This window comes from Carcharhinus amblyrhynchos, unplaced genomic scaffold (assembly GCF_965287045.1).
Source record: "Carcharhinus amblyrhynchos unplaced genomic scaffold, sCarAmb.v2.hapA scaffold_55, whole genome shotgun sequence".
In the NCBI taxonomy this organism is placed as follows: Eukaryota; Metazoa; Chordata; class Chondrichthyes; order Carcharhiniformes; family Carcharhinidae; genus Carcharhinus; species Carcharhinus amblyrhynchos.
Genome location: NW_027649796.1, coordinates 1,116,155 through 1,143,718, shown reverse-complemented (window position 1 = coordinate 1,143,718; position 27,564 = coordinate 1,116,155). Strand labels below are relative to the sequence as shown.

The 27,564-nt window shown below is 42.8% G+C and overlaps 1 protein-coding gene across 1 annotated transcript in view; it reads left to right on the top strand.

Annotated features, from left to right (window-relative positions):
* The window catches only part of LOC145337647 (putative G-protein coupled receptor 139), a 59,588-nt gene extending 34,051 nt beyond the window's left edge, over positions 1-25,537 (top strand). Inside the window, exons 4-6 of the mRNA XM_080182465.1 lie at positions 9,571-9,684; positions 10,459-10,575; positions 24,642-25,537. Coding sequence (XP_080038591.1) covers positions 9,571-9,684; positions 10,459-10,575; positions 24,642-25,537 — 1,127 coding nt within the window. The remainder of the gene's footprint in view (positions 1-9,570; positions 9,685-10,458; positions 10,576-24,641) is intronic.
* Positions 25,538-27,564: the final 2,027 nt, after the last annotated feature.

Sequence of the window (27,564 nt, the reverse complement as noted above, 5' to 3'; positions counted from 1 at the left end):
TATGATTCAATAAAAGTTCAGTGCCTGAGCTCAGGGGTTGGGTTGTGGCGAGAGAGGGGAGGAAGGTTGTCTGAAGCTATAAAGAAAATCAAGAATTTAATTCAATATATGTTAGGGCATCTTTTTCTCAATGTCCTATTCTCGTTCCTTTATCTCTCTCTTTTTCTTTCACTCCCTCTCTCTATTTGCCTCTTCCCTTTCTGACTATTTCTCTCCCTCTCTCTACTATACCTTGTTTCCGTTCTTACATAATTCCACCCCTCGTTCTACCTCCCTACTTTCTCTATATGCTTGGCCAATAATTATTTTCTTGTTCTATCTTGCTCTGGTCCACACTACAATTTGCTCTTCTTTCCCCCTATTTTTACATCTTCCTATCATTTTACTTTTCTCACTGCCAGTCTCTCTGCGCTAACCAGCAGCTCAGCTGGTTAAATATTTCCAACTTTAAGCCTCTGAGAGTTTGTTAAATATTAGCCTGAGAACCGGACGTGCGCTGTCACAGGTCACGTCCTGTCTGTCACTATATTGGCAAGCTGCCCCTGGAAATGAAACACTATTTCACTGCCAGTCTCCAATTAACAAAACACTTCAGTACATGGTACACATGTAGAATTAAATCAAGTTTGTATACACGGTTACAGGTATGAGCAGAAAAATATGAATGGAGGTAAAACAGCCCTGTGTGGGAACGGTAGCACAGTGTATCAGAAATTGGCCCGTTATTCGATAAAAGAAATTTGAAACCCATCTTGGCGATGAAAATGAAAACCAAGAATCAAATTGTGATGTTGATTTTCACAAGGGTTGTCTGTGCAGGAGGAAGTAGAACAAACTCAACCCTCCTGGGTCTCCCCACATCAGTAAGGTAAATGAATGGGCCGTCAGCAGCAATGTTTCTTGAGCAAAAGCCTGTTAACTGAACCCAAAGCTGTTCTTTCACCTCATGTTCCCGCTACTGGGCACACACACACACACACACACACTACCAAACTCAAACAGCACACAAATGCAGGGGCCTGGACTTACATACACGTCCTCACAATCTCACACAATGTTGCCAACAGTATTACACTTAGAAATACTCACAAGCACATAGCACATTCTCTCTTTCAAACGCTCAGGCATGGTCTTAGAAACATGTACAGACACAATCAAACGCTTTTGCATACACAGACGCATATGCTTGCCAAACACATTTTCCACATATTTCACAGATATGCACGCCCAACCTGCATTATTTCACTTTGATACGCATACACCCACCCATTCACACGCAGGCACACCTTCCCTGTCACACTCAAATACTCCCTCATTTACACATCGGCACACACACACACACACACACACACACACACGCACACACACATACACGCACACACACAGATTCTTCACAATTATACTCTCAGTGTAAACAGAACCATTGTACTTACACACATACACACATAGAGATATCGACTGCACCCCCTCACACGTCTCACTTTCAAATACAGACTTGTACAAATAGATAGAAATGCGTATTATCTGTGACTCAGTCTTTCTCGCTGTCATTCAAAACTCTGTCCTTAACAAATTCACAGACCCATTGAGATTCTGACACAAATGTGTGATCATGTATGAACATGTGTGAAACACTATCTCACACAAGCTCGGACATGTCTGATTACCTTCATTCAAACTCACAATGCTTGTCAGAATCACAGATGCTCGCACACTGGCACATCCACGATCTTTCATCTTAATGACAAAATTATAACGACAAAGATCTTTGCTTTCATTTCCAATTTTGTCCACATCGAGGTTTATTATGGAAGATCATCTTGAAAATGCCTGTACCTTCCTCGGGCAAATGGCAGTATTCCGCCTGGCCTCAGAGCCCACTCCCACATTTCCACAGCAAAGTGACTTTTTTTTAAACCACGGTTTGAATTACCAAGAAATTAATTTCTGCTTTCGATTAGAAGAGGGAATTTGATATCGCTGAATGATGCAGCACTCACTCGTTTTGTCGATGTCTGTTTGAGATCGGGGGTTTAAACTTTCTACTTCAAAGCCTTCGCTGGCAAAAAACAGTCAATTACGCGTATTATTCCACGCTGGAACGTAGTGACCTTTCTTTAGCTCCTGAATGGAATTCCCTAATTATTTCTTTTCTTTCCATGTAATTCCGTGCGACCAATTCGAACGTAGGTCCTCACTTACATACTTATTGATCCACACCCAGGCATACAAGAGCAATGTTCACTGCAGAGGCTGTACTCAATTCCAAAAAGTGGGAGAAACACCGACTCCAGGATGGTATACAGAAAGAGGTAGAAGTCAGTGTGAGCTCTCTGAGGACAACAAGTGTGAATCAGTGTGTTCTTCCACATAAACTCACTCGAATATTCAAAGAGATTTATGATCTGTAATTATATGCACGTTATTGTCTTAAATCTATGGCATCGCTTGTGTACTTCGTAAAAGCTAGATGTTATTTGCTAGATGTCCTTGGACCTCAGGGGCACTTAACCTCTCTACAGACCTCCCATTAGAGACTCTTGACAAGGTCTTTGCTGAAGGCAAGGCAACGACATCAAATGAAATTCCCTCAGCTGCTCATGTGACCACCACTTTGAAAAATTCAATAAGGTTGGTCAGAAATGCCCCTTTAAGAAAAAAAGTGTAATTGTTCTAGATGAAATTCTGTTTCATCAAATGCAGATGAATTATGCGTCTTAAAGTTTATTCCGTGGTTTTCCCTACCCTGAGTAGGACTGCTTAGCCGGCAGCATGCTCCTTCATCCCATTCTCACATCTTGAATACTGGTACCTCATTGGATTTTCTCCAGAACCTCTCTGATGTCTGGAACATTATTGATAATCTTTGCTAGTGGCCTCTGATATTTTCCCCCTTACCTCACTGCACTTCCTCACATCCATGTCATCGAACTTTGGAGATGTATTTACATTTAAGCCGACCACTCAAAAACCTTTCTCGTTCTATTGTTTTGTTTTATCTCCTCAATGTAAATACCCACATCGGCTCTCTCACTAATGCATACCAAAAAATGTTTTCAATTAGATCACTGCCTACGTCCTCTGGCACCAAACAAACTATCACTGGGATCCTTAATGGGCCCTCCTCTTAACAATATCCTTTTAACCTCAATTTACCTGTAAAACTACTAAAACCAACACCTTCAACAACAAGGTAACATTGAAAATTCCACTGTAACCTCAACATCGAGAAACATCATCAAATTCAAAAACCTCAACACTGAAAAACAACAATCTCAACATCAAATTCAACAACAACCTCCACATTAAGAAACAAAAACAACTCCAACAACAATCACAATTTTCACAATAAAAATAATCAACAACCACAATATTGAAAACAACAAATTCAAAATTAAATTCATAAACAAAATCAACATTGAAAACAACAACAAATTCAGCGACTTCAACATTGAAAAAAACACCAACAAATTCAACAAAAACCAGGACATTCAAAAACGCTAACAGTATGAACAAGCTCAATATTGAGAAGTACTGGATTAAACAACGGCATTGAAAAACATCTATTTACAAACTGTATCTATAATCTACCAGCAGGGACATAGCAGAATGTGCTTACAACCGAAAACAGCTGGGAAAGCAGGCTGTCATGAGGAGATACAAGTGTTACAAAGGGATTTTGAGAGGCTAGGGAACTCGGCGAGAATCTGGCAGACGGAGTGTGATGTGGATAAGTGCGAGGTTATCTATCTTGGCCAAAAGAAATAAAATGACCAATTGTTATGTAAATGGGAAATAGAACAAAAAGTATTTGTACAAGGGATCAGGATACCCTTGTGCATGAGTCTCAGAAAGTGGGTAGGCAGGTGCAGAACGTTATTAATGTGGCAAATGGAATTTTGGCCTTATTCTAGAATACGAAAGTAGTGGTGTTTTCATTGTATAAGACGTGGGTGATACCACACTGGGAGTATTGTGTCCAGTTTTGGGAACAGTCTTTGAAGACTGATATTGCGGCACTGGATGCGGTTCAGAAGAGGTTCACTGGATTGGTTCGTTGTTTGAAGAGGTTGTTGTAAGAGGAGAGGTTGAGTCGCTTGGACTACTCACAGAAGTACAAAAGAATGAGGTGGAATTTGACTGAGGGACATAAAATACTCAACGGTAATCAGAAGATAACTATTAGTCAACTGTTTCCTCTTCTAGAAGAAACTTAGATGCGAGGCAACGTTGTAGAGTAAGAGGGGGGAGGTACAAGTCAGACATAAGGAGCAGCTGCTTATCGCAAACGGTTGCGAATCCATGGAATTCACTGTCCCAAATTGTACTGGGTACAGGATCAATCAGTGTATTCAAGAATGGCATAGAGTAATGTTTGATCAAAAGCGGCGCAAGGGCAATGGTGAAAAGGAAGGGAAGTGAAGTTAGGGTGAATGGAGATGACCCACGATCCAATAGAATGACGGAGCGGGCTGGAACGGCTGAATTGTCTGGCGTACGAAAAATGAAATGCTGTTCAGAATCAGAGCATTACATACTGTCGGATCGTCGAGCCCCGAGGGAACACTAGCAAGATAAATGTTGATATTTTACCGTTGAAGGATGCTTTCAAAGTGGAACAATTGGGCCCACACAGTGGTGCACAGTTGCACTGTAGACAGAGATAATCTTTAGAAGTTCAATTTGTGAAATTAATCATAGTTTTTGTCTGCAACTCATTGAGTCATTGTCTGTGGGAGAAATGCACTTACCAGGCAAAGTATCAGGACATGTGTTTGCTGCTTGGTGGGATGAATAGTACTAGACTGGAGACTTTAGGATAATTTTGGACGGCTGGACATGTGAAGAATTCGGAGAGTCATTCTCAACACTATACTGACCTTCTATCGTGCCCACCCAATGGCTAAAGAGGGGATTGAAAGCGTTAATAAACACAAGAGTTTACAAATCACGGAATCAGTAACAAGAAGAACAGGTCATCTTATTTAAACCTTCAGAGGTAAACACCAAGCCATTCGCCTCAGAGAAGTCGTTGAATCAATCATTTGGAACTGGAAACAAGGAGTGATATCCGCAGAGACCGACACAGGCTGGGAAAGTGATAACTTGTTACAATGACGTATAAAGTCAGCAAACATGATTAAATCTCCACGCTGAGTGAATATTATAATTAAGCCAGGGGAAAATGATTGCGACTGGATCCTCTTGGGGAGAGTGATCATTGTATGGTGGAGTTTCTGGTGCAGATGGAGGAGGAGAAAGTGGGTTCCCGGACACGCGTCCTTTGTTTGAATAGAGGGGAATACGGTAGGATGAGAGAAGAATTGGCGAATGTGGACTGGGAGAGCGCATTGGAGGGAGGGTCTGTTGAGGAGCAGTGGAGGATCTTTAAGGAGATCTTTCTTGGTGCTCAACGGAAATTTATTCCAATGGTCAAAAAGGATAGTAGGAGGAGAGGTAATAAGCCGTGGATAACGAAGGAGGTGAAGGAAAGTGTTAAACTAAAAGCGGAGGAATTTAGAGTAGCTAAGAGTAGTGGGCGAGAAGAGGATTGGGAGAGGTTTAAATGTCAACAAAGATTGACAAAGAAGTTGATAAGGAAGGGTAGGAGAAACTATGAAGCTGGGCTAGCGCTTAATATAAAAAAGGATAGCAAGAGTTTTTATAAATATATAAAAAGGAAGAGGCTGGCTAGGGTGAATGTTGGTCCTTTAGAGGATGAGAAAGGGGACCTAGTGGTAGGGGATGGGGATATGGCTAAGGTATTGAATAACTTTTTTGTTTCTGTCTTCACGGAGGAGGACGTGAATAATTTGCCGGGTGTTAGCGATGGAAAGGTGGTAGGACTGGAGGGTCTTAATGACATTACTGTTACTAGAAAGGCGGTGCTCGACAGACTGGAGGGGCTGATTGTGGACAAGTCCCCAGGACCGGATGGAATGCATCCGAGGGTTCTGAAAGAAATGGCGGAGGTGATAGTGGATGCCTTGGTGGTTATTTTCCAGACATCGCTGGATTCCGGGGAAGTGCCGGATGATTGGAAAACGGCTAATGTTACGCCGTTGTTTAAGAAGGGTGCCAGGCAAAAGGCAGGGAATTATAGGCCGGTTAGTTTAACGTCTGTGGTAGGTAAAATGTTAGAATCTGTCGTTAAGGAGGAAATTGCGAGGCATCTTGAAGGGAATTGCTTGATAGAGCAGACGCAGCACGGTTTCATTAAAGGGAAGTCGTGTCTGACAAATTTACTGGAGTTCTATGAGGATGTGTCTAGGGCGGTGGATAGAGGAGAGCCGGTGGATGTGGTCTTTCTAGATTTTCAGAAGGCGTTTGACAAAGTGCCTCACAAGAGGTTATTGCAGAAGGTCGAGGGACATGGAGTTGAGGGTAGGGTGTTAGCGTGGATAGAGGATTGGTTGTCAAATAGGAGGCAGAGAGTGGGGGTCAACGGGTGCTATTCGGATTGGCGGATGGTGACTAGTGAAGTGCCCCAGGGGTCGGTGCTGGGGCCTCAGCTTTTTACCATTTATATAGATGATCTGGAGGAGGGAACCGAGTGTAGAGTGTCGAAATTTGCTGATGACACCAAGATTGGGGGAACGGCAAATTGTGCGGAGAGTGTGGAGAGTCTGCAGAAGGATCTAGATAGGCTGGGCGAATGGGCCAGGAAATGGCAAATGGAATTTAATGTTGGCAAGTGTGAGGTGGTCCACTTTGGTAGGAAGAATGGTAGGAAGGACTATTACTTACGGGGCGAAAAACTGCAGCAGGCGACGGTGCAGAGGGACCTCGGGGTCCTTGTGCATGAGTCGCAAAAATCCAGCTTGCAGGTGCAGCAGGTGGTCAGGAAGGCGAATGGGATGCTGGCCTTCATAGCGAAGGGGATTGAATATAAAAGTAGGGAGGTCTTGCTGCAGCTGTATAGGGCATTGGTGAGGACGCAACTGGAGTACTGTGTGCATTTTTGGGCGCCGCACCTGCGCAAAGATATTTTGGCCTTGGAGGGAGTGCAGAGGAGGTTTACTAGGCTGATACCGGAGTTGAGGGGGTTGAGCTATGAGGAGAGGCTGAATAAACTGGGCTTGTACTCGTTAGAGTTTAGAAGAATGAGAGGAGATCTCATTGAGACGTATAAGATGATGAATGGGATGGATAGGATAGAGGTGGAAAGACTCTTCCCGCTCAAAAAAGACAATAGGACTAGGGGGGGGGCACAACCTCAAGATAAAAGGGGGGCGGTTTAGAACGGAGTTGAGGAGGAACTTCTTCACTCAAAGGGTGGTGAATCTCTGGAATTCTCTGCCTGTTGAAGTGGTGGAGGCTGCCTCGCTAAATATTTTTAAGACGCGGGTTGATGGGTTTTTGATAGGAGAGGGGATTAAGGGTTATGGGGAGAGGGCGGGAAAGTGGAACTGAGCAGCGACAGATCAGCCATGATCTTATTGAATGGCTGGGCAGGCTCGAAGGGCTGGATGGCCTACTCCTGCTCCTATTTCTTATGTTCTTATGTTCTAATACCTGTAACAATGTGAATGATGTAATCAAATATGAAACTCTAACTGAGAATAATGTCATCAAATTTGAAATTAGAACAGCTTGTTCTGAATTCTGGGTTCTGTATTGTTACCAGCACTGCTTTTGAATGACCACGATTCGAGCAATAGCTTGATTGAGATAGCTGTTTAAGAATATTCCGTTGCTTGCTCTGGTTACATGAGGGTGAAGATATGATTAATTCAAAGGCTGACATCAAAGGCCACAGAAATGCCGATCAAATTGGAGAAAGATTATGTGAAATGTTTGAACACTTAGTTTTACAAATACATAGAAATCACTGTCCCAGAAATCTGAGCGTGTTCCATCATTGAATAAATGAAATGCTGGGTGCACACATTTTTAGCTTATAGGCAGCTTAACCGAAGGGGAATTGAGCCGGAAATTCAGCAATAGGCCAACATTATTCACCATTACACTGCACTGGCAACTTAGTCTATCATTGCTGCATTTCTTGTGTTCTTGTGTAAAATTGGATGCTGGAAACCTTGGATATGCTGAACGATGGTCTGTTACTATTGGATACATGTTCCAATCAGGTCTTCCATGACACAGCTTGTCCAATTTGTACAGAAACAAACATTATGTAAATGCACGAAGTGCTGGGAATGAGGAACAGTCCCTGTTTTAGCTAAATACGGAACTGCAACACTGACACAACAGACAACTGTGAGTGTTTAATGAAAGACAGGAAACCGGGAAACTCAAATGAACAGTTTGATTTTGGAGTGCGTATTCACATGACCCCTGACGGCGGCAGAGCAGCACTGCAGGATTTCACAGTGGTTCGCATTGCTGCCTCACCACACAATGGACCCGGGTTCCGTTTTAGCTTTGGATGGCTGTCCGTCTGGCGTTTCAACATTCTTTCTTCGCCTTTCGTGGCTTATCGCCAGGTGTTCTGGTTTCCTCCCACAGTCTAAAGATGTGCAGTTTACGTAGGTTTGACATACTAACTTACTGAAATATTGTGATACCTGAGGAAATATGCATGGCAAAAACATGCAATGAAAAACAAAGTATAAAATATCTGCTTAAAATATTCTGTATGGAACTACTAATTACCACAATTACACAATTTATGACAAAGTAAGGCAGCAACAGAGAATGTGTCAGTTGCAATCGATGGCGTGCGTGTTAGGAATACCTACAAAACTTGTACACCCGATTAAAAAAAAATCGTCTGATCAAACAGATGTTCCACTGCATAGATTCATTTATCTGTCAACGGCTATGAAAATGCAGGTTTTAATTTAGCTGGACTTAAGACAATAGTATAACCCACACCGGAACTTGAGCTATTTAAGTAACAGAATATTTTACAGCCATTTTTCTATCCTATTTTCTACAGATTCCCCCTTCTCCATTCGCTGACCTGAGTTAGCACTATGTGAACTTATGGACGTTCTGGTCATAATCCACACAAACTGCCGTTAAAACATTGTCCCGCCTCCCATTCCTGCAACCTGTCCGAATTATTCAAAAATCTCCATCATGTAACTGTGTCGATTGGAATTAAATGTCCCTCATTCTTCAATATAACATTTGGCTTCATCTGTTTTTCTGCGACCTTTGCGAAATTATTCCAGGGAAATCGTGAGCTAAACTGACACAACATATATTATACAACGCACTGTGGACACAGAATTGATCACTGAATAACCTGTGTGTTTATTATTTGCTTTACAGAATACAAAGAGCTGCATTTGATCTCTGTGAGGGCAGAAAGGAAGTGTTCTATAACTGGACCTGGGGAACAGTGTACTCGGAAAATTTGCGTCGACAAGATGCAGCATTGACCTGTAAACAGTTAGATTGCAGCACACCTCTTTTCATTGTCTATGACTCTCGCCTATTCAGAGTAGGATCCGAACCTATTTGGCAGGATTAGGCCGAGTGCCTTTCATATAAGTCTACTTTGGCAGTTCCCGTCAGCCTGTGAGGTCAATACTACTTTTTCCATTTCGAAGATGCCGATGTTGTCTGTTCAGATAACATCATGATCCATTTTCATTGCAGGTGTGATTTCAAATATTCTTTTAGCTCAAAGAGTCAACATGTCTGTTTTATCAACAGGGGGAAGCACACCGATGCAAAATCACCACAGTGTAACCGGCTGCAAGCTGGAATCAGGTGTTGTGTCATCTTTAACAACATATCTACATGATTCTATTCATTTCCTGTGCTGAATCAATGCTAACAACTCATTCTCTTTGACAATTTCAGGACAGAGGATGCACTTGACTGAAGGCAACAACAACTGCTTCGGGAGATTGGAGATATTGTGTAATAGAGCCTGGGGTGGGGTGTGTGACGATTCCTGGGATATGAACGATGTCCATGTTGTCTGTGGACAATTGGGCTGTGGTTCCGCTCTAATGGCCTCAGGATAGGCCCCTTTTGGGCAGGGTTACGGTGCTATCTGTCTGGATGAGATGAAGTGCACCAGAAGTGAATCCATTCTGGTTTACTGCCCTTCTTCATCCTTAGCTCAAGCTGACTGTGAACACAAGTAAGATGCCGGTGTGATTTACTCCAGTAAGTGTCCCACTGAATGGTTCGGATTGGGGCTGTGTGACGTTGCCCGGCCCAGTTATCCTGAATATAAATCATGTTTTCAGATGTCTTTTTAACAAACAATGCAAATAATTGTGTCCCTTTCACCATGTCTTCATCAGGTTATGATTTAAATCCGAAATCTCCGTCCACACCTTCAGGTATTCCTCAGTAATATCTATCAGTCAACATTCCGGCTAATTTTACATGGAGATGCTTCATTGTGGCATACTGGCATTGCCTTTATTTTGTCAATTTCTAACGGCAATCTGAGTGTTTGCTAATCATGTAAGTATTTAAAAACGTTGTGGACATTTTATCTGATAAAACTTTCATGAATCTTTCATCAAGGATATGAAGATGAAAATACTCCCACCCCTCTGCTGATCTGCATATCATTTGGTGTCCTGTTGATCTATGTGTCAATCGCCCTTTTGGCAGCAATGCAGAGGAGATCACCAATAAAAGGTAAGACTTGAATCATATCCTTGAACCCACGCTGAATCATGGATTTTAGTTCAAAAATCTTACATCATACATACATTCTTCTCTTCCCTGTCACTTTCCACAGAATGACTTAGGTGCATTTTAGAAATAATTTGGCTGAATATGGCCAGTGTTTTAATTCAGGCCACATTAGAAACAGTAAAACATTACATATACATAAGGGAGTTATCTAAATTCATATTCCTGATTCATCCAAAGTTACATGAGATACGAAATGAGATTCATTTTTGTGGCAATAGATTAAAAAGTTGAATTCAACAAGTTGAACTCCAATGGCCTCTGGTATGAATGGAGATGGCAGCAGGGTTAATGGATGCATTCATTATCATAGTCCAAATTTTCCTTGACTCTGGACTAGAAACACACTAACATGACACCCTTTTTTAAAAAAAGAGAAGGGCAAAAAGTGGCAAACTCTAGAACATTTAGTTTGATCTCCATGGATGGCAGTTGTTGGAGTCAGTCATGAAGCAGGGGATAACTGATCAATGGAAAACAAAGCTGATTTCACCAGAGTCAGCTTTTATGAAGGACAAATTGCTTTTGACAAACTTGTTAGAATTCTTTGAGGATTGAAACAGAGAGGTGGATGATGGGGATCATGTTGATGTGGTATGCCTCGATTCTAGAAGGCATTGGACAGGAATGGGAGATCCCAGGGGTTGGGGAAGAGCACTGGTTTGCATAGAGGATTGGTTGACTGAGAGAAAGCATAGGGATAAATGGGTCCGTTTCTGGATGGCGAGCACACTATAACTCGAGGGATGCCACAGGGTTCAGGTTTCAACTGTTTGCAATCTATATAAATGGCCTACAGTCAGGTCCAGAGTGCAACATAAGAAGATTTGTGTATAATGCGAAAATAAGTAGGAAAGCAAACTCTGATGAGATTATGAGGTTTGCAGATGGATATTGATAGGCGAAGAGAATGGGCCAGAATGTGATAGATGGAATTTAAGGTGGAAAAGTGTGTGGTCATCAATTTTTCGCCAGGAAAAAAAATTGTTGAATGGACAGCAGATTCAAAATTTGTGAATACAGAGGGATCTGGGTGCCCTCATGAATGAAGGAAGGAACGTGAGCATGCAAGTGCAGCATTTAATCAGAACGGCAAATTGAATTTTGCCATTTATTGCAGAAGCACAGGATTTTAAATGAACATCCCCTGAAATGCTTTAGTTTTAGCACATTCTTCATCACATTTGGCGACTAACGCTAGACACATCATTCCAGGTGTGGTCTCACCAACGCCTTATCCAGTATTGGCTCACTCAACTGACGAAAGGGCAGAACCCTGAAAGCTAGTGGTGCTCACAAACAAATAAACCTGTTGGACTTTAACCTGCTGTTGTGAGACTTCTTACCCGGTCACAGATGACAGTGCGTAACAGTGGAAGAGTGCAGTTCCGAATGGAGGGCTATGACATGTGGTATTCCTCAGGGATCAGTGCTGGGACCTTTGCTATTATAAAAATATACAAATGATTTGGAGGAAAATGTAATTGGTTTGATTAACAAGTGTGCAGACGTCACAAATGTTGGTGGAATTGTGGGTAGCGATGAGGACTGTCAGAGGATACAGCCTCATATAGATCGGTTGGAGACTTTGGCGGAGAGATGGCAGCTGGAGATTAATCCAGACAAGTGTGAACAAAGAACAAAGAACAAAACAGCCCGGGAAACAGGCCCTTCGGCCCAACGAGACTGCGCCGCCATTTTAACATTATGAGTCCTCTCTCCACCCATGACACTTGTTGATGTTTATGGCATTCCATATTGAGGTAATGCATTTTGGAAGACCAAATAAAGATAGGAAATAAACAGTAAATGAGAGAACCTTTAAGAGCATTGATAGCAGAGGGATCTGGTTGACAGACATACAGGTCACTGAAAGTAGCAACGCGCTGGAGAAGGTGGTCAAGAAGGCATATGACATGCTTGCCTTCACAGGCAGGAGCATTGAGTTTCAAAATTGCCAAGTCATTTATGGAAACTTAGTTAGGCCACACTTGGAATATAGTCTTCGTTTCTTGTCACCACACTGCCAGAAGGATGTGGGGGCTTTGGAGTGAATACAGAAAAGATTTACCAGGGTGTTGCCTGGTATGGAGGACATTAGCTGTGAGGGGTTGGAGAAACATGATTTGTTCTCACTGGAACGATGAAGATTGGGGCTGGGGGTGGGGTGGGGGCGGTGACCTGAAAGAAGTTTACAAAACTATGAGAGGCATGGACAGAGTGAATAGTCAGAAGCTTTTCTCTCAGGGTGGAATTCAATTACTCGTGAGTGTACGGCTATGGTGCAAGGGGTAAGATTTTAAGGAGATGTACGAGGCAAGTTTTTTTACAAAGGGTTTGGAACTCGCTGCCGGGGGAGGTAGTGGAAGCAGATACGATAGTGACTTGTAAGGGGCGCCTTGACAAATACATGAATAGGATGAGAATGTAGGGATATGGTCCTCAGAACAGAACAAAGAACAAAGAACAACACAGCACGGGAAACAGGCCCTTTGGCCCACCGAGTCCGCATCGCCATTTTAACATTATGAGTGTCCTCCTCTACCTATGACCTTTGTCTATTGGGGAAGACTGAGGGAAGACTAATTTAGGGATAATTTGTTACACCAATCAATTTGTTACATCCCCAGCCTAAGAGCACGTTTTTGGGGTGTGGGAGGAAACCGGAGCACCCGGAAGAAACCCATGCAATCACGGGGAGAATGTGCAAACTCCCGCAGACACCAGCCCAAATCCATGTATCTGCACAGCAAACAGTGATAGTCACTGAGCTGTCGTGTTGCCCATCAGGTGGTCCAGTTTAAGGACACACTAATGACGTGAAGCAACTCTCGAAGCAACATCCAAGAGCAGCCCCCGCGAGCCCCACCACATGTATGCCCCTTGTTCGACAAGATGGACTGAATCACCTGTGAAGTAAAAGAAAACACATCAATAAACATGCAAAACTTTGACAGATATTTACGGAATCCCCAGAAGCTCAGAAGTAAGACAAGTGAGCCATAAAATATGTTGGCATGTCCGTAGGAATCAGTTGATTCCCAGGAACGTGTCAAGGCTCTTGATCTTTGTTTACAACAGTCTCCTATATCCCTCCATCTCTAGTCCTCATGTGCCTATCTAAGTAAGCCTTAAACAACTCTAATGTGCCTGCCTCCACCACCCTACTTGGCAGAGTGGGTGTCTTTAGTTCACTCAGGCAACACATTCAGTACAGGCTTGGAGGCCCTAAGGGCCTGTTCCTGTGCTGTAATTTTCTCTGTTCATTGTTCTCTGATCGTTGTTCAATATTTCAGGTACATTTGAAATGTCAGCATAAATGTTTTACATCATAATTACTTGTTTGAAGCTCTTGCTGCATTTACGTGCATGTAAACTGTTCTCTTATTAGCCCATATATATATGTATATATATTTATATATTAGATAGTCATTTAACACTTTGCTGGTTGTTCTGTCAGTGTCTTAATGTCTAATGTTTAAAAATCGTGTTAACCTATGAGGAGTGTCCCAGACACATCCATCTGATCATTGGTGAGCCGATACCAGACCAGTCAATAAAATAACCTAATACTGAAGAAGTGATTGGCTCTTGATTTCTTCTTTCTTAAACTTGACAGTCATTTCAAATGTTGTACAAGTTGTATATAACTGCATTTAAAGCATAATCCTCACTAATACTAAAAATACTAAGGAAAACAGTATTATATCATGTCGTCCTTTAGATAGATGTCTGTTAATACATATTCTCATATGCTGGAGTAGTGCTTGGTAATAAGAACATAAGAACATAAGAAATAGGAGCAGGAGTGGGCCATCTAGCCCTTCGAGCCTGCCCTGCCATTCAATAAGATCATGGCTGATCTGAAGTGGATCAGTTCCACTTTCCCGCTTCCCCCCCATAACCCTTAATTCCCTTGTCTGTCAAAAACCTATCTACCCGTGACTTAAATATATTTAGCAAGGTAGCCTCCACCACTTCAACGGGCAGAGAATTCCAGAGATTCACCACCGTTTGAGAGAAGAAGTTCCTCCTCAACTCTGATCTAAACTGCACCCCCCCCCCCTTATCTTGAGGCTGTACCCTCTAGCCCTGCTATCCTTTCTAAGCGGGAAGAATCTCTCTACCTCCCCTATCCATCCCCTTCATTATCTTATACGTCTCTATAAGATCCCCCCTCATCCTTCTAAACTCCAACGAGTACAGGCCTGGTCTATTTAGTCTCTCTTCATAGTCCAACCCCCTCATCAGCCTAGTGAACCTCCTCTGCACTCCCTCCAAGGCCAATATAACCTCCCGCAAATACAGTGACCAAAACTGCACACAGTACTCCAGCTGCAGCCTCACCAGTGCCCTGTACAGTTGCAGCAAGACCTCCCTACTTTTATATTCTATCCCCCTCGCTATAAAGGCCAACATCCCATTCGCCTTCTTGATCACCTGCTGCACTTGCAGACTGGGTTTTTGCGACTGGTGCACAAGGACCCCCAGGTCCCTCTGCACCGTAGCATGCTGCAGCTTTTCACATTTAAATAATAATCCCTCCTATTTATGCCAAAGTGGGTAACCTCACACTTGCTAACATTGTACTCCATCTGCCATGTCCTCGCCCACTCGCTCAGCCTATCCAGATCTTGTAAGGGTTGTTAATAAGGGTTGTTCCTTGTCCACCTGGATCGACGCCTCTGCTGTTGCACTCCCAATGCACCCCTAAATAACAGCAGCGTTCAAAAAATTGTGAAACTACAATGAACATTAAGATAGCAATGAAGGAAAAAGAACACTAGCCCTTGAATTATATTTGACCCCAAATAACCCTTCCAGCCAGTTGCCCAGTTCCACACGGAGAATTTTGTTGGTCGTTTAAGTTTCTCGACCGGTGTGTGGCCAAATTTGTTTTCTTCTCTGAAGTGCCAGGTATGTACATGCAACACCACATTCTTATCAAAGCACGGGATCCACACTTGGCCACCAGAATGAAGACTAGTGTTGTTTAATTCTGCAGTGCAACAGTCCGCATTGCAACAATTTCATTACTTCACAAAATGAGAGCTGCAGCAGTGACTTGGCAACATGTTTCAAAACGACTTAACAGCTTTACTCAGGGCCCGATCCAATTTCCAATGATGATTGGAAGAGTGTGAACGGATCCTCTGTTATTTCCGTCTTTTCGTCCCTCCCTGACCCTTGCCATCCCAAGCTGATCGGCTTATTGTTGTATTTTGTGACATAAACAAATGCTGGCTTGAACGGGGTTAACTGAATCTGTTTGCTCAGTGACTGTGATTAATTTGTCTCCATGGATCTGGGCAGTGTCACTGGAGGTTTTCCTTCTTCTATTAATAATGGATTCCGTTCAGTGTGTTGTTCCATAAAGTCAGCGGGAGCGATAACTCCGAGACTAACAGAGATCAGCAGTTGCAGAGACAGTGGGAGGAGAGATCAGAATCTGGGAACAATGGACTGGAACATTTCAACAATGGATCAGAATCTGGGAACAATGGACTGGAACGTTTTAACAATGGATCAGAATCTGGGAACAATGCATCGGAACATTCCACCCCCACCACCCCCACCCCCACCGCCTTTGAATTTTGATACAAGTGGCACTTTCGCGGAGGGTCTTTATTTCATGACACGTGATAGGTTTTATAGGCAACCATTGTCATGGCGGATTAAATATGTACTCTACTTTGTTCAAGGATTTTATTATCCCATCCTGGCTATGATTGGTGTCCCTGGTAAGTGTCAAGTCAAATACTTTTGTAAAACCTATTTAACTTTATTCCTGATCTTGTCATTTGTTCTGCACTGCTACTGTTACCGTGGCTGTTGTGTCTCCATGTCCATTAATGAACCCGACAAAATAGTGAAAACTGTCTCAGTATATTTGATAGGTCAGATTACCTAAATTTCTCCCATTGTGGTATCTGGTAAGTCTCTATATCAGCGATTATGTTTACAAACTATCTTTCAATGTATTACTGTCTTTGTTATTTGAGTTATGTGTACATGGACTTTGACTACAACGGCTCTCCCAATCTCTTTTCCCTTTCTACTTACAACATTCCTGTATCTAAGGTCAGTTCACTGTGATTGCAACTCTGTTAACACTTTTACACTGAGCTGAAATCTGTCTCCAAATCATCTCCAGCATTGATCAGTTACAGTTGCCTCGGGAATATTATACCCTGGCACCCCCAGCTTTCATTCTGAATATGGGACACAACTATAGCAATCCTCTGGTGACCAGACTCCCAGTTATAAAGCTGCTGAACCCAAAACTCATCTGTTATACATGTACCAACTCGCACCAAATCCCATTTACCCATCATTCTAGTGCTCACTGACTTCTGTCACCAGCTGCTCTGGAAAAGCCTCAGGCTCCTCACTCACCTGGTCAAATCTCCCCACGATCTGGTCATCTGATTCCCCCATTTTCTATCCATTTAACGAAATGTATTTGTTCACATCCGTACAGTTCCTGAAAATACACACTCCGCTCAATCTCTCCTTCCCCAGTCTCACAACACGTATCTCCCTGACAGCAATGTTCTCTGCTGCAAACCGTCTTGTACCCTTGGAAATCCAGATCCACATATAGAGCAGCTACATTGCCAGTCTGCTCCAGTTTTTCCGCCAATTTCCCCATGCTGGGAACGTATAGTGTAAGGGCTGTATACAGCTTGGGCTGGGAGTGTAAAGCAAACACCAAGTGTGCCATCAACAAGCCAGAACAATCAAGCTATTGGAATTTAATATTCCCATGTTTATCTTTGAATGCCTTTTCCAATGTGTTGCGACATTTTTTTCCAGTTCTTTGGAGTAGTTTTGTTTAAGTATTTTTGAAATTCCCTGATTAAAGTGAATGTATGTTCCTCTGTGTCTCGGGCTTGTATTTGCTGCTCTGTAGAATCATTGGTGACAATGTGACAGAGCTCTGGAGAAAGGAAATCCGATGGGTTTTGTTCCTGTTGTCTCCTGTGTGGAGCTCCATGTTGGACAGGGGGTTTCAGCAGCTCTGACATATGTGTTTGCAAAAAACGTGTGTTCTGCAACATGCCAATCCTGACACGGTAGCACAGCTGTTAACACTGCTGCTTCACAGCACCAGGATCCCGGTTCAATTCCCGGTTGTGGCCACTGTTCTCCCCGTTCCTCTGTGGATTTCCTCCATCTGCCCTGGTTTCCTCCCAGAATCTGAACTGTGTGCTGGTTAGATGCATTGGTCAGAACAAGCGCCGAACCGTGGCTTCTCAGGGAATCTCACAATAACTTAATTGCAGTGTTAATGTCAGCCTTACTTCTGACTGATAGATAAACTTTACAGAAATTTAAATATTGCAGCTGAGGAGCTACTGACTGACGCTTGTGATTGGGAAGCTAGTGGAGGTGATGTGGATAGGTTTCTGGAGGTTGTGTCGTGAGCTGTTGCATACACTCAGGGAGGACAGAGTATTTGCTGAGTGAACTCTGGGCAGGGTAAAGGGACTGAATTTACAGTGTGTCTGGCTGTGTGGCATGATCAGAAAACGGAGTGCAGACTGCAGAGAGGGGAAGCTCTGTAAAGGGTGAGGATGCTGTGAGTTTGTCATGCCCACCCTGGGGTTCCCAATCACTGTGGATTTGTGGCCAACCTTTCTTTCACTCGGTCACGGGTATCACTGGTTGGGTAACTGTGAGTTGTTCATTCCTCCTTGTCCTGTTACACCCCGCTGGAGGAAATGTAACGTTCAAACAAATCTGATATGGTGCGATTCGAACCCAGGTCCCACAGCAGTGTCCGGAATCACTGGATAACTAGTCCATTGACAATCCCACTGCACCACATTTCTATTATACACTTCTGTCTTTCAATTCTCTCTTGCATCCTGCGAATGTGTAATACAGAGAAAATGTATTTCTCACAGCAGATACATGCCTGAATCCTACCACAGTGGGGATTTGAATTCAAGAAATAGCACAATTTGGAACTAGAAGTCTCATCAAAAGAATCACAGGAACGAGTTACAGGGATTGGTGTTTCAGTGCCTCGAGTCTGCTCATCCATTTAATGCAATCATGGGCAATGAGAAAAGTTTATTTGACAATTTAGTTTTGAGACAATCCGAGGGGACTAGTAAACATAATATGGTAGAAATCCTTGTCAAGGTGTATAATGATGTACTTGAATCTGAGAGAATGGTCCTGAATCCCAGTAATGATAATTATGATGGTAAAAGGCATGAAATCTCCATGATGGACAGGAAAACATCAGATTTAAGGAAGATGCATACAAGTTGGCAAGAAAAAGCAACAGGCCTGAGGTTTACACGCTGTTTAAAATTCAACAAAGGGATTCATAAAAAAAGGCAAAATGTATTATGTAAGCAAGCCTGCAGGGAACAAGAAAAACTGGCTATAAAAATGTCTGTAGATTTGTTATGAGAAAAAGATTGACAAAAATGAATGCAGTTCCCTTACAGTCAGAAACTGGAGAATTCATAATATGAGAACAATAGATCATAAAAAAATGGAAGCAGAAGTGGGCATCTTCTCCCTTGAGCCTGCTCCGCCATTCAATAAGATCATTTATAATAAGATATTATCTGATCTTTCTGTGAACTCAGCTCCACTTACCCGCCCGCTCACCATAAGCCTTAATTCCTTTACTCTTCAAAAATGTATCTATCCTTGTCTTAAACCAGTCAATGAAGGAGACTCAACTGGACAGGGAATTCCACAGATTCACAACCGTTTGTGTGAAGAAGTTCGTTTTCAACACAGTTCTAAATCTGCTTCCCCTTACTTGAGGACATGCCCCGAATTTTAGTTTCACTCACGAGTGGAAACAACTTCAAAATCCTGTATGTTTCTATAAGATCTCGGCTCATTCTTCTGAATTCCAATGAGTATAGCCCAAGTCTACTCAGCCTCCCCTTTCAACTCCGGAATCAACCCAGTGAATCTCCTCTGTACCCCCTCCAGTGCCAGGATATCCTTTATCAAGTAAGAAGACCAAAACTGTACACAGTACTCAAGGCATCACCAGCAATTTACAGCTGCAACATAACCTCGATGTTAATGAACTCTACTCCTCTGGCAATGAAGGACATAATTCCATTTGCCTTCGTAATTACCTGCTGCATCTGTAAACCAATTCCTAGTGATTCTTGCACAGGGATATTCAAGTCCCTCTGCACATCAGCAAACTGCAGTTATTTACCATTTAAATAATAGCCCATTTTGCCGTTATTCCTACCAGAATGGATAACCTCACATTTACCAACATTGCACTCCATCTGCCAGAACCACCCCTCCCCCCCCATTTAGACTATGTTTCTTTGCAAATTTTCACTATCCTCTGCACACTTTGCCCTGCTACACATCTCATTGTCATTACTTCACTTGGTCCCCAACTCCAAATCATCAATCTAAATTGTAAACCATTGCGATCCCTGAGGCACACCACTAGTCACTGATCGCCCAGCAGAAAAAACATCAAAATTTACCCCCACACCTTGCTTTCTGTTAATTAACTAATCATTTGTCCATGCTAATACATTTGCCTTAATAAAATGCACCATTATCTGATGCATCAGTTTTTGATGCTGCACCATGTCAAATGCCTTCTGGAAATCCAGATACACCACATCCACAGGCTCCCCATTTCCCGCTGTGCATGTAATGTTCTCAAAGAATTGTATCACATCAGTCAAACATGACCTGCCCTTCATGAACTCATGCTGCTTCTTACCAATGGTACAATTTACATCCACATGTCTCGCTATTTTTTCCTTGATGATAAATTCAAGCATTTTATCTATACAGTAGTTAAGCTAATTGGCCTATAGTTACGGCCTTTTGTCTATGTCCTTTTACAAACAGTGGCGACACATTTGCTGTTTTCCAATCTGTGAGAACCACCCTAGTGTCGAGCGAATTTTGGTAAATTACCAGTAGTGCATTTGTTGTTTCCCCGCCATCCCTTTTAGTACCCTGGGTGCATTCCATCAGGACCAGGAGACTTCCATCAGGACCATTAGCTTGCCCAACAGTACCTCTTTCTTGCTAAAGATAGTTTCTAATTCCTCAGCTGCAATGGCCTTCCTGTTATCATTTTTTTGTCATGTTACTTGTCTCTTCCACTGTGAAGACTGCCACAAAATATCTGTTCAATGCCTCAGCTTTTTTTCTCATTTCCACTTATTACATCCCTCTTCTCATCTCGAAAGGGCCAATATTTACTGGAGCCACACTTTTTTGTTTTAATAATTTGTAATTTTGTTTTGTTATCTGTTTTTACATTCTGAGCAAGCATACTCTCATAATCCATCTTACTTTTCTTTATAGCTTGTTCGTGGCTTTCTATTGATGTTTAAAGATTCCCCAATCCTCTGGTTTCCCACTAATCTTTGCCTTTTTTTTACATTTTCTTTCACTTTCATACCCTCCTTTATTTCCTTAAATAACCATGTCTAATTGTCTCTTTTTTTGTTTACAGTCCTTCCTTATCGCTGATATATACTTTTGCACTATGAAAGATCGCTTTGAAAGTCCTCCATTGTTCCTCAATTGCCCCACCATAAAGTTTTTGCTCCCAATCTACCTGAGCCAACACCCCACTCGTCCCTTTGTAGTCTCCATTGTTTAAGCAGAAAACACTGGTATTGGATTTTACCTTCTCAAGCTCCACCTGTATTTTAAATTCAACCACACTTTGATTACTTCTTCCGAGAGGATCCCTAACTTTAAGGTTGTTAATTATTTCTGTCTCATTACACAGGACCAGATCTATGATAGCTTGCTCCCTCGTGGGTTCCATTACATACTATTCAAGAAAACTATCATGAATACATTCTATGAACTCCTCCTTAAAGTTGCCTTGATCGACCTGATGAGTTGATGTGTAGATGAAAATCCCAATAATTGCTGTGTTTTTTTCACATGCATTAGTCATTTATTTGATTATTTCCGGCACCACCATGATGTTATAATTTGATGGCCTATAGATGAGGCATATCAGTGACTTTTACTCTTTATTATTTCAATTTTCCACCCAAATGGATTCATCCTTTTCTTTCCCATAGAACCTATATCATCTCTCACTGCTCCCTAATATCATCCTAAATACCAGAGCTACACCAGCTCTTATATGTTCCTGTCGGACCCTCCGAACAGTCTATACCCCTGGATATTTAACTCCCAGTCGTGACTATCCTGCTACTATGTCTCTATAATGGACACCAAATCATACCCATTCATAATGATTTGTGGCGTCACTTTATTTACTTGTTTCGAAACTACAATCATTCAGAGCATAGAACAATACAACACTTCAGGCCCTTTGGCACTCGATGCTGTGCCGAGCTTAGTCTGAAACCAAAATCAAGCTATCCTATTCCCTATCATCTTTGTGTGCTCCATGTGCCTATCCAATAACTGCTTGAAATTTCCTAAAGAGTCTGACTCCACCATTACATTCCACACCCCAACTACTCACTGAGTGAAAAGCCTACCTCGGACATCCCTCCGATATCTCCTACCATGAAATTTATAGTCACGCCCCCAGCAACAGCTACATCCATCCGAGGAAATATCTCTGATCTTCACTCTATCTCTTCCCCGCATCTTTAAAACCTCTATAATGTGCCCTTATGTCAGTTTTTGTACCTTAGTTTTAGAATTCTAACACTTCCATTAATAACATTTCCTGAGTTCTCCTTATTTTAAACGTATTCCTGATTTTTGATGCAGTTGGAAACTACCCACCACATTTTGTCCTTGCTCCTTCCTTCTCAGACGCCTTACATAGGTTCCCATCCCCTCACATATTAGTTTAAACCTTTCCCAACCACTTAGCAAACACTTCTCCTAGGACATCAGTCCCAGTCCTGCCCAGGTCTTACCCTCCCAATTCGTAGAGATCCCACCTTCCCCAGGGCCGGTCCCAATGTCCCAGGAATCTGAAACCCTCCCCCTGACACTGCCTCTTCAGCCACATATTTTTATCCAATATATCCTTTCATTTCTACTCTAACTAGCACGTGGCACCACTAGTAATTCTGAAGTCACTACCTTTGAGGTCCAATTTTTTAACTTCCTTCCTAGCTCCCTTTGTTCTTTTTTTTAGGACATCATCCCTTATTTTATCTATGTTGCTTGTACCAACGACCACTGGCTGTTCACACTCCCCCTTCAGAATGTCCTGGGGCCGCTTTGGGACATCCTTGACCACCCTGGAGTCTCGTTTGGACCATGGAAAATGCCTGTCTATTCCCCTTACAATTGAATCCTCTGTAACTATTGCACTGACACACTTTTCACCCCTCCTCTCTGCAGCAGAGCCAATCTTGCTGCAACGATTTTGGCTGCTGCTGCTTTCCTTAGCGAGGTCGTTCCCCTCAACAGTATCCAAAGCTCTATATCTGTTTTCCAGAGGAATGGTCACAGGAGATTCCTGCACTACGTGCTTATCTTTCTTGCTATGACTGACGGTCACCATTTCCCTTCCTGCCTGTGGAGTCTGGGCCTGCGATGTGACCACCTCTCATACCCACTATACTTCCTGACTCATGGGTGCTACACAGTGTCTCCCGCTCTTCTCCAGCTCTGAAACTTGAGCTTCCAAGGACCTTTAGCTGGAGACACTTCCTGCACACATTCTGACGAGGGGACTGGGACTGTCCCCAACCTGCCACTTTGAGAAAGAGGAACAAACCACGGTTTGGAGCTCTCCTGTCGTGTCTTACTCCTTTAAATTAAACTTTTGAAAGAGATTTTGTTTCAGATTAAATTAATTTTTCCAGGGACTGTCTCTCCTGTTCCTTGTTATTACCAAATATAATCTTTTCAACGTATAAACCACAGAAATTACACAGAAACACTATTGTAGTGCACAACAACAACAGCTACAATGCCAAGAGCAAAACAAAAAAAAACTTACTTACCAATCAACATTCTCCCTGATACCGTCTGCTGCCTGTTCCACTTAAGTCCCTGTTTTCACCCAACTCCAAAAGCACTCCTCTTCAATCAGGCAGCACTCACCGTGGGAATAATAATAATAATAAAAATAATGATAATATTTCCAAGTCAGGATGGTCAGTGGCTGGAAGGCAAACTTGCAAATGGTAGCATTCCCATGTATCTGCTGCCTTGTCCTTCTAGATGGAAGTGGTTGTGAGTTTGGAACGTGCTGCCCAAGGATCTTTGGTGAATTGCTGCAGTGCATCTTATAGATGCCTCTGAGTGCCTGTGGTGGAGGGATTGAAAGTTTGTAGATATGATGTCAATCAAGCAGGCTTCTTTACCCTTGATCGTAGCAAACTTCTTGAGTGTTGTTTGAGCTGCACTTATCCAGGCAAGTGCAGTCTTCCATCACACTCCCGACTTGTGCCTTGTAGATGGTGGAAAGACTCTGGGGCGTCGGGAGGTGAGTTACCCATCACGGTATCCTAGCCTCTGACCTCTCTTGTTGCCACTGTGTTTATGCGGTGTCTCCAGTTGAGTTTCTGGTCAATGGTAACCCTAACAATATTGACAGTGGGGGATTCAGTGATGGTTCTGCCACTGAATTTAGAAGGACAGTTGTTAGAATGTCTTTTATTGCTGGTGGTCACTCTCTACGGGAGTGTTTGTGTGTGTACATGTATTCCTGTCTCCCCAGGAGAGGTTGTGTGTGTGTGTGTGTGTGTGTGTATGTTTGTGTTTTTGTGTCTCTGGGTTGTTTGGGTTTTGTTTGTGTTCCTGTGCCTCTACGAATATTTGTGTATGTGTGTAGGTGTGGGGCGGTGTTCTTGCACTGCGAGGACAGTTTGCATCAAAATACATGTTTCTGAGTCTCAAGAAGTGTTTGTGTGCGGATTTGTGTTCCTGTGTCTCTAGAACAGATTGTGTGTGTGTGTGTGTGTGTGTGTGTGCATGTGTGTGTGCATGTATCTGTGCTTCTGTGTAAACACCACCTCAGTGAAATTGATTTCTTCACCAACCTGTTGTATGATTTTACTTTTTATTCCTTTCCCTTCTAGTGAACGTACTCACAATTGTGACCCTGAAGAGCCGGAACTGTGGTCTGTCCAAATGCATCACTCGATACCTGGTGGCCATGTCAGTGGGGGATCTACTGGTCATTATTCTCGACCTGATATTGAGACATATTCCCATTGTTTATGCGAAACATTTTCAATTCCTGCTGTCCATCCCCGTGTGTAATATCCACGCCGTCCTGCTTTATGCAGCCACTGACTGTTCTGTCTGGTTCACCGTCACTTTCACCTTTGATCGATTTGTGGCCATTTGTTGTTCCAAGCTGAAAAGTAAATACTGCATTCAGAAAACAGCAGCTGTGGTTCTGGGAACAGTGAGTGTGCTCAGCTGTGTAAAGAACATTTTTTGGTATTTTATGTTAACCAATGATTATTGGCTGAAGAACTTACCCTGGTTTTGTAGATCTACACCATATGTTGAGGAATCTCTGGCCTGGGTAGTAATTGTGTTCCTCCACAACATTCTGAACCCATGTGTTCCATTTGTCCTGATTTTGCTGCTTAATGTCTTCACAATCAGGCATATTTTAGTGAGCAGCAGAGCCCGCAGGAGACTCCGAGCTCATAACAATGGGGAGAATCCCAGAGACCCCGAGATGGAGAGTAGAAGGAAATCCATCATTTTGCTGCTTTTAATATCAGCGAATTTCATTTTGTTATGGTCAATGACCATGGTTTATACGACTTCTGAACGACTTTCGTGGTTGGGGTATCAAACTGTATTTTTTTATTATGACTGTAGGGAATTTGGGTTCATGTTACAGCTCTTGAGTTGCTGCACAAACACGGCAATTTACGTTTTGACACAGACTCAGTTCAGAGAGCAGATGAAAACTGTGTTGAAATTTCCCTTCACTACAATTCTTCAATTTATTTAATGCTGAGAGTAAAACCCACCCACACAGCCTCTCTATTTTCCTATTGGATATTCAAACTGTATGACAACAACCCTCCTCATACTGATTGGACAGATGAAACATTGCCCTCAGCTCTGTTGTGATCACTCCACCTATCCATCATTGTGGTTCTTGACACTGACTGGACAGTAATGGCCATTCACCATTTCTCCTCTTCCACTGGTCCGCCAAATTGCCTGTTGTCACAACCCCTCACCAGCCTCCCAGTGTTTCTGCCATTTCACTGGCCAGTCAGCATATTCACCATCTTCTTCCCTTACACAGATTGATACCAATCTTCCAATCAGGAATAGTGGTTCATGTTGGGGAGGTGGGGTGTGGGGGTACCTAGGATGTGAGGTAACTGGGTTTCCACAGGCAGGTGCAGTACAGTAGCACCAGCCACAACCTGAGCAAGGCCAACTGATTGACCATGCAAGTGAGGCCAGCTACACCAAAACAGGAAAAAAAAGTTGAAAGGCAGAACTCAGGAAGTGTTAGAATCCAGAAAGAAGGTATAAAGACCAGCATAAGGGCACTTTATCTGAATGTTTGTAGTAATTCGAAACATGGTAAATGAGTTGATGGCACAAATCATTGTGAACGACTGATTTGATGGCCATTTCAGAGACATGGTTGGGGGATGTTCAAGATGGGAAGATAAATGTCCAGCAGTATCAGACTTTTTGGAAGGACCGACAGGAAAGTAAGGGAGGTGATGTAGGTCTGATATTTAAGGATGACATCTGGGCAGTATTGAGATTAAGGCCAGTCAAGCATAGTACTGGAAACTTTTGCATGGAGTCAGAAGAGATAGGAGAGGTGATGAATGAATACTTTTCTTCAGTGTTCACCAAGGAGAGGGGCCATGTTTTTGAGGATGAGATTGTGATACAGGCTGATAGGATGGAGGAGGTAGATGTTCTGAGGGAAGATGTATTAGCAATTTTGAAAATAAACCTGACTGTCGATAAGTCCCCTGGGCCAGATGGGGTACATCCCAGGATATTTTGGCAGGCAAAGGATGAGATTACGGAGACTTTAGCTTTGATCTTTGGGCCTCCACTGTCCACGGGGATTGTGCCAAAGGACTGGAGAGTGGCAAATGTTGTTCCTCTGTTCAAGAAAGGAAATAGGAATGACCCTGGTAATTATAGCTCGGTTAGTCTTTCTTCGGTGTTCGGTAAGTTAATGGAAAAGGACCTGAGATTTAGAATTTATGACCATTTGGAACGATGCAGCTTAATCCAGGATAGTCAGCACAGTTTCATGAGGTGTAAGTCCTGCCTCCCAAATTTGATTGAATTCTTTGAGGAGGTAACTAAGTGTGTAGACGAAGGTAGAGCAGTTGGTGTTACATACATGGATTTCAGTAAGGCGTTTGTTAAGGTTCCCATGGCAGGCTTATGAAGAAAATAAGGTGTGGGATAGAAGGAAATTTCGCTGATTGGATTAGTAACTGTCTGTGGTGGTGGAGTAAAGATTTTCAACTGGAGGCCAGTTACCAGCGATGTACCACAGGGGTCAGCGCTGGGTCCTCTGCTATTTGTGATTATTATCAATGACTTGGAGGAGGGAGTTGAAGGGTGGGTCAGTAAATTTGCTGAAGACACCAAGATTGGTGGAGTAGTGGATGAGGTAGAGGGCTTTTGCAGGCTGAAAAGAGTCACTGATAGGATGCAGATTTGGGCAGAAAAGTGGCAGATTGATTTTAACCCTGATGAGTGTGAGGTGATTCATTTTGGTAGGACAAACTTGAATGTGTTTTACAGGATCAACGGCAGAGTTCTGAGGAATGTGGAAGAACAGAGAGATCTTGGGGTTCATATCCACAGATCTATGTAGGTGACCACTCAAGTGGGTAGAGCAGTAAGAAGGCATATGGTGCATTAGCGTTTATTAACAGGGGGTTTGAGTTTAAGAGCTGTGGGGTTATGCTGCAACTGTACAGGACGTTGGTGAGACCACATTTAGAATATTGTGTTCAGTTCTGGTCACCTCACTCTGAG